Here is an 18110-nt window from a genome sequence, read left to right as displayed (position 1 = left end):
GACAGTCAGCGTTCTGAAGGAATCAGAGGTGGAGAAAAGCACGAAAAATTCACAGCTCATTCCAAAGCCATAGTCTCCATATTCACATAGACCGCAACGTTCCACACTATTATTTCCACAGCGTTCGATGAAACTCCAGACAGATATTCAGATAATTTTTACAACATGCCTGTTCGCCACGTTTTTAGCCAACGTCTTGTAACTAGTCCGTTTAGTCACTTAAAGTTTTTTTACGAATGAAATTCTAAGCTGATTGTCGTAAAATTAACGAAACCCCTGAAGTATACGTTTTTTCTCACTGTCTTGCTAGTTCGGGCAATAACAAATACGTGACCCGCAGGGTCAGAATGGCTCAATTATCGCGGTCTCAACCAATGGATTGACCCCGGTACGTTTTATAACGGTGTGAGAGGGTTGGTCTGCCAGCAGACATAACCGTGGGTGCTAATAGCCGGAGGCGGCCCTGGCGGTCACGCAGCGCCTGTCGAGCACCGCCGGCGAGCACCACCGTCACCACCGCTCGCACAGTATAAAACGGCCCGCCGCCCATCTGTAGACATCAGTTCACAGGTCACAGCCCGTGTGCAACAGGCCGCCTCACCGACAGTCATGAGGTGTTTTCTGAGCGTCTGTACACTGCTGGCGACAGCGGCGTCTGCGCCCGTCCCCCAAGATGACTCGTACGGGGCTCCGCCGCCGCTGGACGCCGTTGATGCAGCGGGCCCGGGTCCGCTCGGTCCTCTGGGTGGCCGAGGTCGAGTCGGCCTGGGCCGGGCTAGCTACGGCGGCCGTCTGGGCGGCCCTTTGGGAAGTCCTCTGAGAGGTCCGCTGGGAGGACAGCGAGGCGCTTTCATCGGAAACCTGGGCAACCCGCCCCAGCTCCGGCCGGACGGTCTGCTGGATGGGCCGGGCGTGACCTACAGCTTCAGCTGGGTCGTGGACGAGCCCGACTACGGCAACAACTACGGCCACAGTGAGGAGAGCGACGGCATCGTGACGCAGGGCGAGTACCGCGTGCTGCTGCCCGACAGCCGTACCCAGATCGTCACGTACGTGGTGGAGGGTGACAGCGGCTACCAGGCGCAGGTCACGTACGAGGGCGAGGCGGTGTTCCCGCTGCCGGGCGAGCCGGGCGGCCCTGCGGCGCTCGGCGCGGCCGGCCGCCTGCCTGGCCCGCTAGTGCCCGGCCGCCCGCTTGGCGCCGGCCTGACGTACCCGTCTGTGGACACCGTCCATCTGGGCTCCCCGCTGCCGGAGGTGGCTGGCGATGCCCCTGTCACACCTAGCTCCAGCTACGGCTACTAGCACGTAGCCGCACCTAGAGACTGCAGTCAATGAAGGCATCGCGTGATGCGGCTCTGATCAACGAGCGTGTACACCTGGTGCCGAAGTGAGTGGCTCTCTGGCCTGAAATGTAAGTGATTAGATGTTGTGCTATTTATCCGTGTGTTATGCATGGTAGTAATTCTTGTACGGTATGTTTGCAGTTCGCATGCAGCTAAATAAAACTAAATGAATTAAATGAAACAAGGTTTCTCTTGCAACTGCGAAGCGGGCATCTAGTGACAACCCCGCATACTAGGGTAATCACGTTTGTCGCAAAAGGGCTGGAGCCAGCCACGAATTCTACTACTATTAATAGCCCAGTGATTTGGTGATTTATGCTGCTGAGTATGTGACGTGAATCTTGGCTAAGCAATCTGTTAAAAAGCGATAATGTGTGGGTCATCGGAAACGCACCGTACCACCCTTTATCGGTGACCTCAGCACTGGTATCGTATAGGATGTAGCATGTTTTTTCACCAGCTAAAAACGTTCCTGATAAACCATGTTAATAGCCATGTTTTGCTATGTTTTAGCTTGTATGTTTGAAGGCATTTCGGGGTTTAACTTCCCCACACAACAAACTGTCAACGCTTCAACACATGATCTGCATACGTTTACACTGCAAGCGTCAATGAGTACAGGCTAGTAATTACTGGGACGGTTTGGTGTAATTTTTTATGATTTGTTCGCAATTCTTTCACCAAATTAGTCATGATGCATAATAATGCTGTTAACGATTATATGAAACAAACCGGGAGTTTTTTCATCCTTGGCACTGTAGCTGCTTTTACCACCTCAACCACGTCTTGTACATTTCCTGTTCTTAAATTTCACCTTGTTTTTGCTGTTCAAATGCTTGCTGTTGATGTTGCCCTTAATCCTACACGGAATTCAGAGCATTGCTAGCCTATCATTTGCCGTGATTCACTGCCTTCGATTTATGCTCTCTAGGTCGATCATATTTCTTTACGTCCCGTTGCTGTCCCAATCCAGAATGTTTCATTCACAATGTCCCCCCCTCTTTATCACAGTCTTTCGCCTGTGCATTCAAGATCCTATTGAAATCCCAGGAAATGACAGCACTGATGTTTCACTTTATGATAGCGTCAGTCTTCTATCTCGTAACAATGTTACTTGCCCTGTGCCTGACATCTTAACTTATCTTAAGTCTTCGTTTAGAAGTCTCTTACGATGAAAATGGACGTAACTGTGCACGCCCACTCACATTCGATCAAAGTGTTGCATCATTGACCACGCCCCCCCCCCCCCCCTTTCCCCCGTCTTACCAAGACTCCGGCAATGCCCCTGGCTGTTCTTGGTTCCATAAATTGTGATGTAGTACGGCGTCGGGGCTATCAAGACACTTCCCACTAGCGCGAGTATAGTAGACTGCCTATGGCCGAGCCTGCTGTGGTTGATGCCTCAGAGTTTGCCGTGTCATCGCCGCACAAAGTCGTCAGTGTGCGCCGAAAATGTCACGCGCTGGTCAAACGCCATAACCAGATTCCGGACAACGCGTGGGAATCCTGATGTCAGTGGCATACCTGAAGTGAATACTGACTGCGGTTAGCTGCCGATTATCTTGATTAGAACTGACGACTATGAGGTAGGTTTTCTTACGTTTATTTTCACGCTGTCCTTGCAAAATTACCATGTTATAAATTGTTTTGCTTCGTAAAGCTAACAAGGGAGCCAATGTGCTGTATTTCCCAGCAAGTGTCGTCAGCATATTGCACGGTATCTGTACCGTCTGCATGCAAGACAAGACATGATTCCGGCCGTGACCTTGGCCCGTGACTTGGCTCGCACGCTCCGCCGCACGGTTCTGATCGGCTTCTCTTCGAGTGACGTGAGCGCGATGGTAACGCGTGCCTTAGCCTGGGTCTATGCCGGCTAGAGGCTGCAACCGCATAATGTGGTGATTCGAAGGGATTTCATCACACTCCCAACAGCCGACTGTGGCCCGAGGCGCCAGAAGCTGGTGAATTTTCCAAGCGCTTCAGCTGGTGAGTCGCTCGCGGGGTCAAACCATGGCGGAGGATGGAGATCGCGATGTGTTTGTTGACCCTGACGAGGCGACTCATAAGACAAGTCAATCTCACAAGACAGTTAAGACATGCCAAATAAAGACTGACGCCAGCGAGATGAGACAGCGCCAGAATAAGTTGAGAGACCCGCACGGCTCATCCAGTGGGAGTCTGCTCGTCTCTAAATTTGACGAAGTTATAAACCTAATCCGGCAGGAAAATGACACACGTCACGAAGCAGTTCTGACCGAGATAAGGAAATAATTCTCTCTGGCCATAAACAAATATGGAAAGGAAACTAGAAGCTGTCAAACCCAGACCAGAACAGAATGTAGCGGACCTAGAAGCGCACGTATCCGAACGAGAAGACCTGGTGGAAAAACTCAACGACCAAGTGAACGCCTCAGAGCAAGTCATCAGGAGCATGCAAGCTGAAGCATAGCTCAGAGCAATGCAGTGGAAGTCGCCCTAACCCATCTTGTCAGGGGAGCCGGTTCCCCTGGCGCCTCGCCCTGGCTCCGCCACTGACGGCCGCCCCGAGGACCTGAGGCGGGCGGCCTGTGACGTCACGCGGCGCGCGTTCCCACCGGCGGAGGCAGACCCGGGAGAACTGGCGGACGTTCGCCGTGTCGGCTCCAGGGCGCTGCTCTGCGGGTTCGTCCGCACAGGTCCTGGCTCTCTAAGACATTACCTCTATGAGAACAGAATGTTTCCAAACGGTAAGCGGGAGGACAGTGGGCTGTTTATAAGAAAGTCTGACACAGAGTAAATGGGACGTTTTCAACAAACTTTTGGTGCACAAGAAGGAAGGTCGGCTATACTGTGTATTTAGCCGCAACGGGTCCGTGTACTGCAAAATAAGTGCGGTGGCACAAAACAAGTGCGATGGCTCAGAAAGTCCTGATCAGCGACATCGATGAGATCAAAGGTCCTTTTCGTAACAACCATTGATACAAATGTTTTGGAAGATGTGTGAATATTTTCTTCATGCAGGCGACGCTCCGCGTGAGCCGATGACTGTTGATATGTAACTAGCAGGCCAAAATAAATATCTTCGACTTCGTCCTTATTTGAGGAGACTTTCGTGATCAAGTTTATCTGTTCGTGTGCACGTATGTAACTGCGCTGAATTGGACGGCATCCAGCTGCATGTAACCATATTTGTGAACTTGGGTTTAGTTATGAGAAGCAATGTTCTGTTTATCAGTTTGCATATTCTCTTCTGACTCGCCAATGGTGTAGAACCCCTCGGGCCGATGAATCGCTTGTTGCCATCATAGCGAATGTGTGTGTTATTGTACTACCCTGGCAGGGTGTTGGTCTGGCGCCTGGGCTCGCCCGTACGGCTGGGTATGGCGGACCGCGTGCGCCTAGCGGGCGCACCGCCCCGGCGGTCGCGCACGTGCCGTTGTATGCGTGGCTGCGGCCGGAAGTCCTGACTGCCCGGCCGCCGGGCGGCGACGCAGGCTGCCCCGGGTCACCACCCAAGGGAGATCACAGAGGGCGGCAAGGCCGCTCACTCGCCTTTTCAGGCGTTCATAGACTATGCGTGTTTCTGGTTTTTTCAGGTTGTTGTGCCCATTCTTTGGTGTTTGAACAATTCTGGACCTGCTTTCACCTTAAGTCATTTAACAATCGCTTGTGTCAACCTTACTTGTTCTATTTGTTATGTGTGTTTGTGTGTTATGTTATGCATGCTATATTGTATTACGCATGCATGTATGTATGTTATGTTACATCGTGTATGTATGTATGTATGTATGTATGTATGTATGCATGTATGCTATGTATGTTATGTCATGTTATGTGTGTATGTTTGTTTTGTATGTTGTTATGTATGTTTATGTTATTTGGATACTTTTTATTTTCTTTCCTTCTTTATTTTTGGTGGGCGGGCAATTTTTGGATTATTTTGTCCTGGTGCTGGCCGTAACCAAAGCTTTCGTGGACTGTTTGACATGCGCAACGCAGCGATCGCCAGCTTCTATGGCAGGTTATTAATATCAAAGTACGATATGCTGTGCTGGTGCCGTTGCTGCTTTCCTGTTGATGATTTTGTCAGTACGTTATTGTCGACCCATCGTTGCGCGCAGTGCTGTAGTCCTGACATTGGTATCATGTAATGTGTACAGTAGTCACCTGTCCTCTTTGTTTGTAGCTGGAAATGGGGTGTGGTGCCAAAAAGAATAAATTTGTGACATTGTCTTTATTGCTTGCAACTGGAAGTGTGATGTCATGCAAAATTAATAAATCTGTAACGTTGCAATGCATTTATTGTCAGAGCATTGCTATTGCTATGGTAAAGATGATAAGGATGGGCTACCAAGAATTTACCCCCAAAATGTGTTTTTTTTTTGCTTAGGATTGTTCATGCAATTAATAGTAAACTCTGATATAGCCATTGTGGTGCAACGGTATATTCGCCGTGGACAGTCCTTTGACATTTTTAAATACATTTTTACCAGTCATTCATACATGATAAGCTGCCATCTCATAGGCTTGACAAAGAGTACTCAACCAATGTGATACATTGTGTAATAGGACTGGCCAATGGCTTCATTTTGACACTATCTCGGTGCTGTACTGTAGCATGACATAATGAACAACAATACGGCTTTTCGACTGCAATCCATGCCGCTTTCATAATAAATTCCAGCATGAAAAGATGGGTCAAGCATGCACTCTTGCATTGACTTTCCATCTGACATATGACTAACCAAAAACACATGACACAATATACAAATCACTTTCAGCAAAGCAGACAACCAATAAGTGGCATCACTTGGTCAGCCTGCTTCGGCAATCCAGAAAACACAGGTGAGAAGCATGCAAACATATCTTTCACTTCCATGGCCATGCAACATACTGCAGCCATCAGGCTGCTTTAGTAAAAAAAAAACAGGAAAATTTGCACATGTGGTGAAATGACGCTGCAAACATGCAAGGCTGGAGACATGACGAGTGCATGATGTTATGGTTGGATGGGCAAAATGCAAGGAAGTGATGAAGCTGCCAGTGCACACCAGGTTCATGCTGAACATATTATTAAGTGTTGTTCAAGACACCAACAGCGATACTTTTCCACCTTTATCAGCACCCAGCATCTCACTCAAATTGCAGTGACAATGACATTGATTACTCAGGAGCAATGCTCGCCTGCATACAAGATTTGTGAAGACAGTACAATGTGCATCAGTAAAAATAAAGCTCTATATTTTCAGACTTCTTTAGGGCAAGACACTTTTGCAAAACCATATAATGCAAGCCTTTACTGAGCATGTCAATTAATGAGCTGCACACACCAGCCCCTACTGCCAAAACGAATTGCTGTTATAATGGCATGCAATGGATTAATTACATGCTGTAATACCTCGATAGGTTCACAATGTTGGCAAGATCATAATGAAGTACCAGTACCAGTACTCGCCTTTGTACACTCCTGCGACATAAGTGCTAGTGTTTCTCTCAGTTTGCCAGCATTGCTTTGTTCATGTTCAAACACAAACATAAAGATAGAGGCAGGCATCAATATCAACAGGCATCAATATATTAGGCATCAATATATCACATTTTATTGGGAGTCAGTAGACTGAAGAATACCAAAGCAATCTTCTCTCTCAGAAGAACAAGCCTCGCACGCACACTACCCATCACATCAATACCAACACAATCCACTGGCACACACCACCGGTGATCACACGCATTTCGAGCCCCCGATTCACGCTCTTGTGTCAAATAAGTGCGATCTCGCATCTGCACAGCTCGCGGGACTATCAAATCGCAGGTTTTCTCACAATATCCGCACAGATCTTCAGTCACAACACCGGACTTCACCGTGACCTCCCATCGAAACAAAGTCCCAAGGGGGTTCATGGTGATGCAGCTCAAGAGCTTCTTTTTGTAAAACACATTGTATTGTCCAAGATTTAAATTTGTCGTATCATATGTGTGAAATGCTTAGAAAAATATATATCTAAAGTTACTGCAATGTTTCCCTAACTTCATAATGCCTTGCTAACCCATAAACACGCGCAAGGTTCTGTGCTCTGGTACACGAGGCGTCAACCGAGCTGTCTGTAAGAGATACGTTAGCTGAAGAGAAGAGAAAAGGCAGATTTACCGTCGCGTCTTCTTTTTTATAACTTCGGGAGAGTGCCCACTTTTGGGGTGCCGTACTTTTTTGCAAATAGTGGCGTTCTTTTTTATAATATTGACCGGTGGCCTAGAAATAAGAAAAAAGGCCCGCTCACAACGAGTGTCGCACAACCCAAAATTGCTCACGCTTGTGTTCGCGACACGCATTGAGCAGTAAAATCTTACTGACAGCCAATAATCTTCCGCGGGCTGTACCTTATGTGCAGCATCATCGCCTTTGCGAATGTGTCAGCGGCCATGCTCTTTTGACCATACAAAATTGCCTGTAATATCACGGGGATCCAATGAGATTTCTATAGCGTCATTAATGAGAAGGCCATTTTGAAGTTCGCTGTAAATAAGCCTTTTCGTACTTTGCGAGCGTGTAACTCAGGAACCAAAGCGTTTTGGGTCTTAAAAAGGGCATATCCGTGAACTGCATCAAAACGCCCTCAAGATGGCTATTTCAGTTCAATACGCCATACAAATGTGGAACATTTCCTTTAAATTCGTATCATTAAACGTTAACAGTCTAAGAGTCGTGAATAGCGGTGTGCCGAAAAGACGGAAGAAGTTTTCGTCGTTAAAAAAAAAACAGCAGGCGGACATTTTCTTTCTGCAGGAAACTCATTCATTTCAGTCTGATGAAGTGATCTGGCTGAATGAATGGGAAGGTGATGGGTATTTCTCTCACGGTGACAGCAGGGGCCGAGGTGTCGCCATTCTTTGTAAACCCCGTTTAGCGGTGGATGTTAAACACACCCAGAAATACGCCGATGGTCGATCCATTGCACGGCAAGTGCTTATTAACGGGATAGAGCTCACCCTCGGTCGTATACACGGTCCAAATAATGATACAATTGCCCCATTCGAAAACTTTCTGGACCACTGCGACGAACCAAACACAGGACACACTATTATAGGTGACTTTAACTTTTACTTCGATGCCAAGTTAGACAAGCAAAGTATACGGCAAAGTGAAGCAAATAATCGCCGGTGCAAACAATTAGTTACACGGTATATGACCGAATATGATTTGCTTGGATGCAAATCGTACACTCATTACAAGACAAACTCCCAGGAGCAAGCACACTAGCCAGTCAGAAATAATAACACTGACGTGAACCTGGAGCACAATGTATCGTTGGACAAGCACAAACTGATCCACCGTTTAGTCGTTCAAATTAAAGACCTTTTCAGCCACCAGGACCCAAAGCCCGTTAACGCAGACCAATTGCAAATGCAATTCGGATATGGGCATTTTCTCACATGCCAGTCTATACTGCACTACCCCGTTCTTGGAAGGAAGCGCTCGCCCAGGAAAAGCCCACCAATCAGACCTGTGCCTGGTTCCCAAGACTTCTTCCCGGGAACCGGTTCTGGTTCCTGGTTTCAGAACCGGGAGGAATCCAGGAAACAGTCTGGCAATAAGTAGAAAGATCCAGCAAGAACCAGGATCCCGCCTGACCAAGCTGAAAGAACAAGCAAGAACCAAGTTCCAGCTTGGACTGGACATAGGGATCCAGCAAGAACCAACATCCAGCCTGGCATTATGTCGAGGGATCCAGCAAGGACTAAGTCCCAGCCTGCAATATGCATAGTGATCCAGCAAGAACCAAGACCCAGCCTGCAATATGCATAGTGATCCAGCAAGAACTAAGATCCAGCTCAGGCTTAAGAAAGGGATTCAATTTCAGCACGAATCAAGATTCATTCTCAAATTTTGTTAAGGAACCAGCGAGAACCAGAATCTTACCAGGAGTTCTTCACAGCAGTTGATGCTCACACTCCCCACTTTTTCAAGGCCAGTTATGTGTGCTGTTCCTAATGTAAATTAATAAAATGAAGTCTATGGACATTGCTGGTTATTTGCTCAGGCTGTTCCCCATATACCATAAAACAAATTTGCTGTTCTTCAATGTTAATAACACTACAAATTCAGAAGAACAACATCAATAACTTGCCACGACACAGGTATGATGCAGACCTGTTAGACCTGCAACTGGGCTGTTAGCTGCCTAATGTTATCCTGAAAGGAAATGCCCGCTCTTCCATGCGTATGTATATATACATACATATATATATATATATATATATATATATATATATATATACATAAGTTAACATAAAGATAGCAGAAAGTGATAATCAATCGAAACACGCACCAACCATCCGCAACACCTTGCGCACCAATGTGGCGTCACCGCGCGTCACTCATCAAGGTCGCAAATAGGGAAGCCAGTATCACATGTTTCGTTCGTCTAAGACCCAAAGGGAATATGACGTCAAGGAACTAAGGCTGCTCGTGGTGAGTTTACTCCGTGTGAGAATGCCGGAACAACAGTTCTATTTCATTTACTTTTTATTGCTCACACCAAAAAAACACACCATCCAATGTGTAATAATAAATTTAAATCGTCCACAACAATATCAGACACAAGCAAAGTTTGTATGTGTTGAAATGCAGCTTCTGGTGATAACAACTACACTTTGGGCACATGATATGCCGCAAAGCTTGAGACGCAGCGCAACAGAGAGTAATGGAAATTTCGGATGATTTTTTCGAAGAATGTTATAGCATTTTCCATGCTTCTTTTAGATATTCTACTCTAGATATTCCATTTTATTCTGTCTATTCCTCTTGGCATTTCGAAGGTGGCTAGGGGGTACCCAAATTAAACTATATATACATACATATATATATATATATATATATATATATATATATATATATATATGTGTGTGTGTGTGTGTGTGTGTGTGTGTGTGTGTGTGTGTGTGTGTGTGTGTGTGTGTGTGTGTGTGTGTGTGTGTGTGTGTGTGTGTGTGTGTGTGTGTGTGTGTGTGTGTGTGTGTGTGGTGTGTGTGTGTGTGTGTGTGTGTGTGTGTGTGTGTGTGTGTGTGTGTGTGTGTGTGTGTGTGTGTGTGTGTGTGTGTGTGTGTGTGTGTGTGTGTGTGTGTGTGTGTGTGTGTGTGTGTGTGTGTGTGTGTGTGTGTGTGTGGTGTGTGTGTGTGTGTGTGTGTGTGTGTGTGGTGTGTGTGTGTGTGTGTGTGTGTGTGTGTGTGCATATACATCAAAACATCTGGTAGTGGTACGAGACTAATATTGATCAGCTGGTACGAATGCGTTTTTCTGTAAGATAAGGCTCAGCTGGCGTAGTTTCCATGACAATGTGGAGCGGAGAAGCACTTCCAGTATGCAGATGTAAAGTAGGAGAAGTACTTCCAGAAGCACTTCCGGTGTGAGATGTAAAATCTGCGGTATGAGAGAGGTAAGATGAACTTGGGTCCGATTTTAACGGAATATATGCTTTGTGTTAGCAGCTTAGAATGTTCTCTCTGCCAATGTACCAGCTACCACCATATTCTGCAGGAGCGTCTTTGGCAAATGAACTTACGGCACTAATGGTGTGGAGGTTTGGCAAACAAAAGAGTCGTAACCGTTCTCCCTGGAAAACCACGAGAACCAGGAACCGGGCTATATGTTATGAGGGTCTGTGGTTGTGTCAAAAGTGATTGGAACCAGGGCCTGGCATTAGGAGGCAAAGGAGCTAAATAATGTGAGTCAGCTCTGGCTCATCCATAGGTACTTGTAACGTAGATTACCAAGAGGCAAGCGAGTTGCTTGGTTGCTTAAAGTGACCATATATATAACACCAGAAAACCATCCCAATATCACAGATTACCAACAAAGCTCAGCAACATTTTTCTACACATGCCCAGCCCACCTGTAGACCAAAGTTAGTCCCACATTGAGAGTGCTTTTTCATGCACATAATGCATATTTATCTGCCTAAGCCTTGTGATCGGGCTTATGGAAAAGCTGTATTGTTGTAACAGAGTCAGGGCAGGCTGTTTATTTGGGCTTGTCTGTGATGTGCTGATCTGCATTTTAGAGCAAAGTATTTGGGTTGTGCAGGGTGACCTTTTTATGCAATTTTTTCCAAGGACCCAGGACTGTCAGAGTACTCCATATTCTGACCTCGGGGGTCTAGTGTTGGCAAAATAACTAGTGTCAATTGTGAGACATGGCTTTTAGTATTCATTGCATGTTGGGATTTGTGTTGCTTGTCAAAGAAATTATGGGAACCTGGGGCTGGTATTGGCAGAAAAACAAAGAAAACCAGAAGCAGAAGCTAGTGCATACAAAATAACTAATGGGAACCAAGATGCAGGGTCTTGTGTTGTTGAAAGAAACAGTGCAAACAAAGATCCAGCATCTTGTTTTTCTGAAAGATCCAGTGGGAACCAAGATCCAAGATCTTGTTTTGTCGAAAAAACAGTGGCAACCAGGATCCAGAGTCTTGTCTTGTTGAAAGTACCAGTGAGAACCAGGGTCTAGCGTCTTGTTTTGTCAAAAGAGCTAGTGAGAACTAGGGTCCAGCATCTTGTTTTGTCGAAAGAACCAGTGGGAACCAGGACCCAATATTAGGAACCAGGCACATATCTGCCACCAGTGCAGTCCTTCCATGCGCTTATGAGCAGATTAGCAAGTGCGTGGGAACAGCGAAAGGGGGATATAGTGAGCTCCTCTCCTCGGCTCATGTTTGCCTACCGGACAAGGCTCAGATGAAATGGGAACTCAGGCTTCGACCTATGAAGCCGGAACAATGGACAAAAATATACAAAGCTCTGTACGACACAACAGATGACTTCAAACTAAGGTGGCTGCAATTTATAATCATCCACAGAATCCTACCGACGCACTGCATGTTACACCTCTATCAGATCAAAGATACGAATCAGTGTCCGCGCTGCCAGAGCCATAACGAGGATATACCACATATATTCTGATTCTGCCCTGGGTCGCTAACTTTTTCGACTGACTTGAGCACACGATCGCGACTCCACAGACAATTCGCTATATATAACGCTATCACTAGTCTCTAGAATCCTGTCGATCCGGTCGGAACACTTACTGAGTCTGCTATTCGACTGTGCTTGCTACTGGGCAAGCAGTACATATGACAGTATGGCAATGTATCGTGTAAGCCATATAGCCGAGGTTTCTTTGGGTTTACTCAAAGGTATTCCGATGTAGAGAGGCATGTGATTGTGGGCACCAACACAATCCACACTTATGATCAGACGAAGTCTGTGATCTTGGAGAGACTGGCTGTGCTCTCACCTGGTTGAGCAGCACGTTAGATGAGGGGCCCATATATCGCGTAGATGAGACAGTTGGCGATAAACTACCGTTGGTGCCGGGCACATTGCCATTGGTGTTCGATTGCGTATGCGCATGAGGAAGTGTGTTAGTGAGTGTCTATGCTGTCGTTCTGCATGCCGTCATAATCGATGCCGACTCTTCGCCGTGGCCGTCCCGCTCGGCCCTGCAAAGGGTGCCGTGGGACCGGGCTGCCGGCTGGGGGTGTGGCTGACTGTCCCGCCCTGCCGCCTAGCGGAGTCTGCAGCTGGCCGGCTGGCGCGCTCGCGCGACCGGCGGACGACGTATGTTGCTCTGCGGTGGTTGCCACGGTGGCTCGCGGGGCGGCGCCCGCGGCGAGAGGCGACGTTGTCGCGACGCAGGGCGGCGTGCATGTCGTCATATATCATTGTGTGGTTGTTCGAATTAAAAACAAGTAGAAATTTAAACGTTGGATGCTCGAGAATTTATAACATGTGTTCGAGAAAAAACAAACAAACATTGGCATGATTCGAGCACAGAATGGGTGCGGCGCCGACCCCTCACGGCTGCCGATAAGCCTCAGCAGCGACCGTGAAGTCTGGCACTGGTCAGATGGTGTCTGAACACGCCCTTGTTGGCAACGGCTGTAGCTTTCAAACCAGCGCGCCCATTCATACCACATCGCAGGAATTTGGTGTGGTGTGGAAACAGAACGGCGTTATTGGAATTGGGGTTCAAAGAAAAGGTTGTTAAAGACTGATATCAATACGGCAACGTTCCTATGTTTTGCTACGTTTGACATGCTGTTGGTTTGCCGAACAGTCACAGTCTTTTGGGTCTCTGTCTTGTGCGGTATGGAATACGCAATGCTGCTGAAGAAGCAACTTCAGCAGCAGAATTGGATCATTTATCATTCAGCAGTAGCGGCATAACACTACGCCAGGTAGGGATAAGGACAAGGTATTCCAGATTATCTTTCAGAATATATTCAGATTGCGATGTAACAGCAATACTTTCAAACACAACGCGTAAAAAGGCCGCTATGCGACGGCGTCCAAAGCCACGACCATATTGCTGTGGCGTTGACTTTTCACGTGGTCCTTCAGACCGTCCTGTTGGGCGAACGGTTGTATGTCCGACCTCCAAAAACAGCCTATGAAGACGCTGAACAGAACCATCTAGACGATAGCGATGGCGAAGAACCAACGCCACCCTTGCGCGGTGCCCTGCACATAACTCAAAGCTCCGTGTTTACTGCCGGTCATGTCGCCCAGATCATGGTTGCTCCTCTCCCTACTCCTGGGACTAAGCTTCAGTCTTGTTTGCGTGTCCTATAGCACTATTTTTAGCATTGTGCAGTCAATCGATATTCCGGCACGGCCATCGTAGATTGTGCCTGTGTTCTGGCACAGCTATCTTGCACACATTTATCCGAGTTCAATAATTCATGGCTGATTTCTAGGTCACAGATGATATCTTTGGAGACAAAATAGCGGTATAACAGTTATAAGGCATTGTCTTTTCACAAACCCGTTGACTGCAACGCGAGAAACACTCGTAAAAAACAAACTGCCGCGAATACAGTCTTCTTTGCCGACATATTTCTTTGGTAGAGCTGAAGCCAACTGAAGTGGCGCTGTTCAGCACAGAATCCGATCCAATGTCTGCCCCAGCACCATTGCTGTTTTCTGTTCTGTGTACTGTATCCTCCATCTCATATCTGAAACAATATATTGAAGTAAGGACGCCGCATCAAAAATAGCGTCCTGTTAGCCAATTGTATTTCCTCATCAATTCAAACAAAAAGGTATGTCGGGTTTGAAACAAAACAATGCTGGGTCCGTAGCCTTCTGTGGTGGCAGACAACATTACGCTTGGCATACAAGTCTACACCAGACCAACGAATAAGTGGCGTCAAAATCATGTCTAGGTCGCCGATCTAAGTGCCTGGGCTTATATTTGACAGAAAAACACATCATATATAAAAGGGTTAACCTCGTTATCTAACGTTAGCGATCATTCGAGAAAATAATCTTAAGGCTGCGGAAACCAAGTCGCTCTGCTGTAACCTCCATGGCGCCGCCAGTGCGCAAAAATATCAAAGAAGAGTCTTTGTGAGACGGCCATCCTTTATCTACGCCTTTTGTAGGATTCCAGCCAAAAACACTGCATGACTCAAGCCAACATTGAGGGGATGGACGGGGGGGGGGGGGACTCAACATTGGACGACAAGACGCTCACAAAGAAAAAATACAAATTGACACCCGCGATAAAACTAGCACCATTCGCGAGGTCTCGTTAAGACCAATTCACAGCTATTTTACGCTAAGCTTCATCTTTATTTGTTTGGGAACACCTCCCAGGAAAGGGTGTTACGTTTAACCCCTGACAGTCAGCGTTCTAAAAAAAACATGGAATCAGAGAAAGGGGGGGGGGGGCAAAGCACAAACATGCCAGAATTTGCGGCTGCTTCCGAAGCCATAGGCCGCAAATTCACGGATAACCAAACGTTTTACATTATTGTTTCCAGTGCCTTGGACAAAACCTCAGACAGATGTTCAGATGATTTTTCCGTTCAAGTTTCTAACGAACGGAACTCCAAGCCACTTGTCATAAAATGAACTAGACCCCTGAAGTGTACGTTTTTTGCCAACTGCCTTGTTTGCTCGGGCAAGAACGGATGCGTGATTGGCGGGGTCAAGATGGCTTAATTGTCGCGGTCTCAACTGATGGCTTCACCCCGGTACACTTTCTGACGGTGTGAGAGGGTTGGTCTGCCAGCAGCTATAACCATCGCCGCTGATAGCCGGATGCGGCCCTGACGGTCACGCAGCGTCTGCCGGGCACCGCCGGTGAGCGCCACCGTCACCGCCACTCGCACAGTATAAAACAGCCCGCCACCCGTCTGTAGACATCAGTTCACAGATCCCAGCCTGTGTGCGACAGGCGGCCTCACCAACAGCCATGAGGTGTTTTCTGAGCGTTTGTACACTATTGGCGACAGCGGCGTCCTCGCCCACCCCTCAAGGCGACTCGTACGGGGCTCCGCCGCCGCTGGACGCCGTCGATGCAGTGGGTCCGGGTCCGCTCGGCCATCTGGGTGGCCGAGGTCGACACGGCCTTGGCCGGGCTAGCTACGGCAGCCGTCTGGGTGGTCTTCTGGGAAGCCCTCTGGGAGGCCCGCTGGGAGGACGGCGAATCATATTCATCGGGAACCTGGGCAACCCGCCCCAGCTTCGACCGGATGGTCTGCTGGACGGGCCGGGCATGCCCTACAGCTTCAGCTGGGCCGTGGACGAGCCCGACTACGGCAACAACTACGGCCACAGTGAGGAGAGCGACGGCATCGTGACGCAGGGCGAGTACCGCGTGCTGCTGCCCGACAGCCGTACCCAGATCGTCACGTACGTGGTGGAGGGTGACAGCGGCTACCAGGCGCAGGTCACGTACGAGGGCGAATCGGTGTTCCCGCTGCCGGGCGAACCGGGCGGCCCTGCGGCGCCCGGCTCGGCCGGCCGCCTGCCTGGCCCGCTCGTGCCACTGGCTGCCGACGTCCCTGTCACGCCCAGCTCCAGCTACGGCTACTAGCACGTAGCCGCATCTGGAGACTGCAGTCAATGAAGGCATCGCGTGACACCTGGTGCCGAAGTGAGTGGCTCTCTCATGGCCTGAAATACAAGTGATGAGATGCTGTGCTATTCATCTGTGTGTTATGTATGGTAGTAATTCATACCCTGTATGCTCACTGTTCGCATGCGGCTAAATACAAACCAAATGAAGCGCGTATCTTCATAGTTCGAGTTGTAAAACAGGATTTTCCTTGTGGCTGCGAAGCGGGAGCCTAGTGACAACGCCGCGTACCAGGCTAATCACATTCGTCGCGAAGGGTTGAAGCCAGCAACGAATCTTAGTAATATAAATAGCATGATGATTTGGCAATTTATTCTGCAAAGTATGTGAAGTGAATCTTCGCCAAACAATCTGTGAAAAGTACTCATCTGTAGGGCATCGGAAACACACCTCACCACCCTTAACCTGTGACGTCAGCACGGATACCGCATATTTTGTGCTATGATTTTCCACTAGCTAAACCAATTCTATCTAAAAGCAAATAATTTTTCACTGTTTGGAACCATGTTCTGCTATGTTTTAACTTGTATGTTTGGAAACATTTCGGAGCTCAACTTGCTCACACGACAAAACGTCAACATTTCAACACGTGACCTGCATAAGTTCACACTACTAGCGTTAATGAGCGCAGGCCAGTACTAACTGGGACGGTTTGGTGTTTTTGTTCGTATTTGTTCTTATCTTTGTTACCAAATTAGTCCTAAAAGCAGTCATTGTTGTCAACGCTTACATGGGACAAATCAAAAGTATTTTTCACTCCTGGCTCTACAGCTCCATTTCCTATTCCTACCATGTTTTATTCGTTTCGTGTTCTTACATTTCACTTCATATTTGCTGCTTAAATGTCTGCTGTCGGTATCGCCCTTAATCTTGTTCCGAATTTGGGGCATCATCAAGCTATCATTTTCCGTGATTCACCGCGTTCGATTAATGTTCTCTAGGCTAACATTATTTCCTAAATCCCGTTGCTGCTCAAATCCAGGCAATGTTGTCCGCCGTTTCCCCCCTCCATCACAGTCATTTGCCTGTGGATTCCAGATTATAGCGATATCCCAGAAAAAAATCATTGCTGATGTTTCTCCTGATGATAGCGTCAGTGTTCTCCCCCGTAACAGGGCTACTTGCCATTGTCTGATATTTTAACTCAAATCGTCTCTTAGAGCTCTCTTACGATGAAAATGGACGTAATTCTGCATGCCCAATCATATTCCACCAAACTGTTGCATCATTGACTCCGGCACGTACACGATAACCAGAATCAATACAACGCGCGGGAAAACCGGCGCCAGTGGCATGCATTCAACGTCAGTGGAACACTGACTGTGGAAAGCTGCTGAACGTCTTGACAGCTAGGAGCTAAATTTTCTGCCCGTTTATTTCCACGCCGATTTTTTTCCAAAACTACCGGGTTACAATTAGGTCACCAGTGCAGGGCCGACCCTTGACGGGTGTCGATAGGCCTCAGCAGCGACCGCGAAGTCTGCCAGTCGCCAGATGGTGTCTGAACACGCACTTGTTGGTAATGGCTGTAGCTTTCAAACCAACGCGCCCGCTCATACCATACTGCAGAGTCTTCGTGCGGTGTGGAAATAGAACAACGTTATGGAAAGTGGGGTGCAAGAAAAAAGTTGAAGACTGAGATCACTACGGTAACATTCCTATGTTTTGCTACCTTTGGTATGCTGTTGGTGTTCCAAATTGTCACAATCTTTTGGGTCTCTGTCCTGCGCGGTATGGAAAATGCAGTGCTGCTGACGAAGCAATTTCAGCAGCAAAACTGGATAACTTATCATTTAGCAGTAGCGGCATAACACTACGCCAGTTAGGGATAAGAACAAGGTATTCCAGATAATCTTTCAGAATAT

At 47.6% G+C, this 18110-nt stretch overlaps 1 protein-coding gene across 1 annotated transcript; it reads left to right on the top strand.

Annotated features, from left to right (window-relative positions):
* The first annotated feature begins 609 nt into the window (after positions 1–609).
* Positions 610–16203, top strand: LOC119100604 (pro-resilin-like). Its single transcript, XM_037223683.1, has 2 exons — positions 610–1099; positions 15620–16203. The coding sequence occupies exons 1-2, from the start codon at positions 610–612 to the stop codon at positions 16201–16203; spliced, it is 1074 nt and encodes a 357-aa protein (XP_037079578.1).
* Positions 16204–18110: the final 1907 nt, after the last annotated feature.

This window comes from Pollicipes pollicipes, unplaced genomic scaffold (assembly GCF_011947565.3).
Source record: "Pollicipes pollicipes isolate AB1234 unplaced genomic scaffold, Ppol_2.1 Scaffold_4881;HRSCAF=5763_pilon_pilon_pilon, whole genome shotgun sequence".
NCBI lineage: Eukaryota > Metazoa > Arthropoda > Thecostraca > Pollicipedomorpha > Pollicipedidae > Pollicipes > Pollicipes pollicipes.
This window is presented reverse-complemented; position numbering and strand designations above follow the sequence as displayed.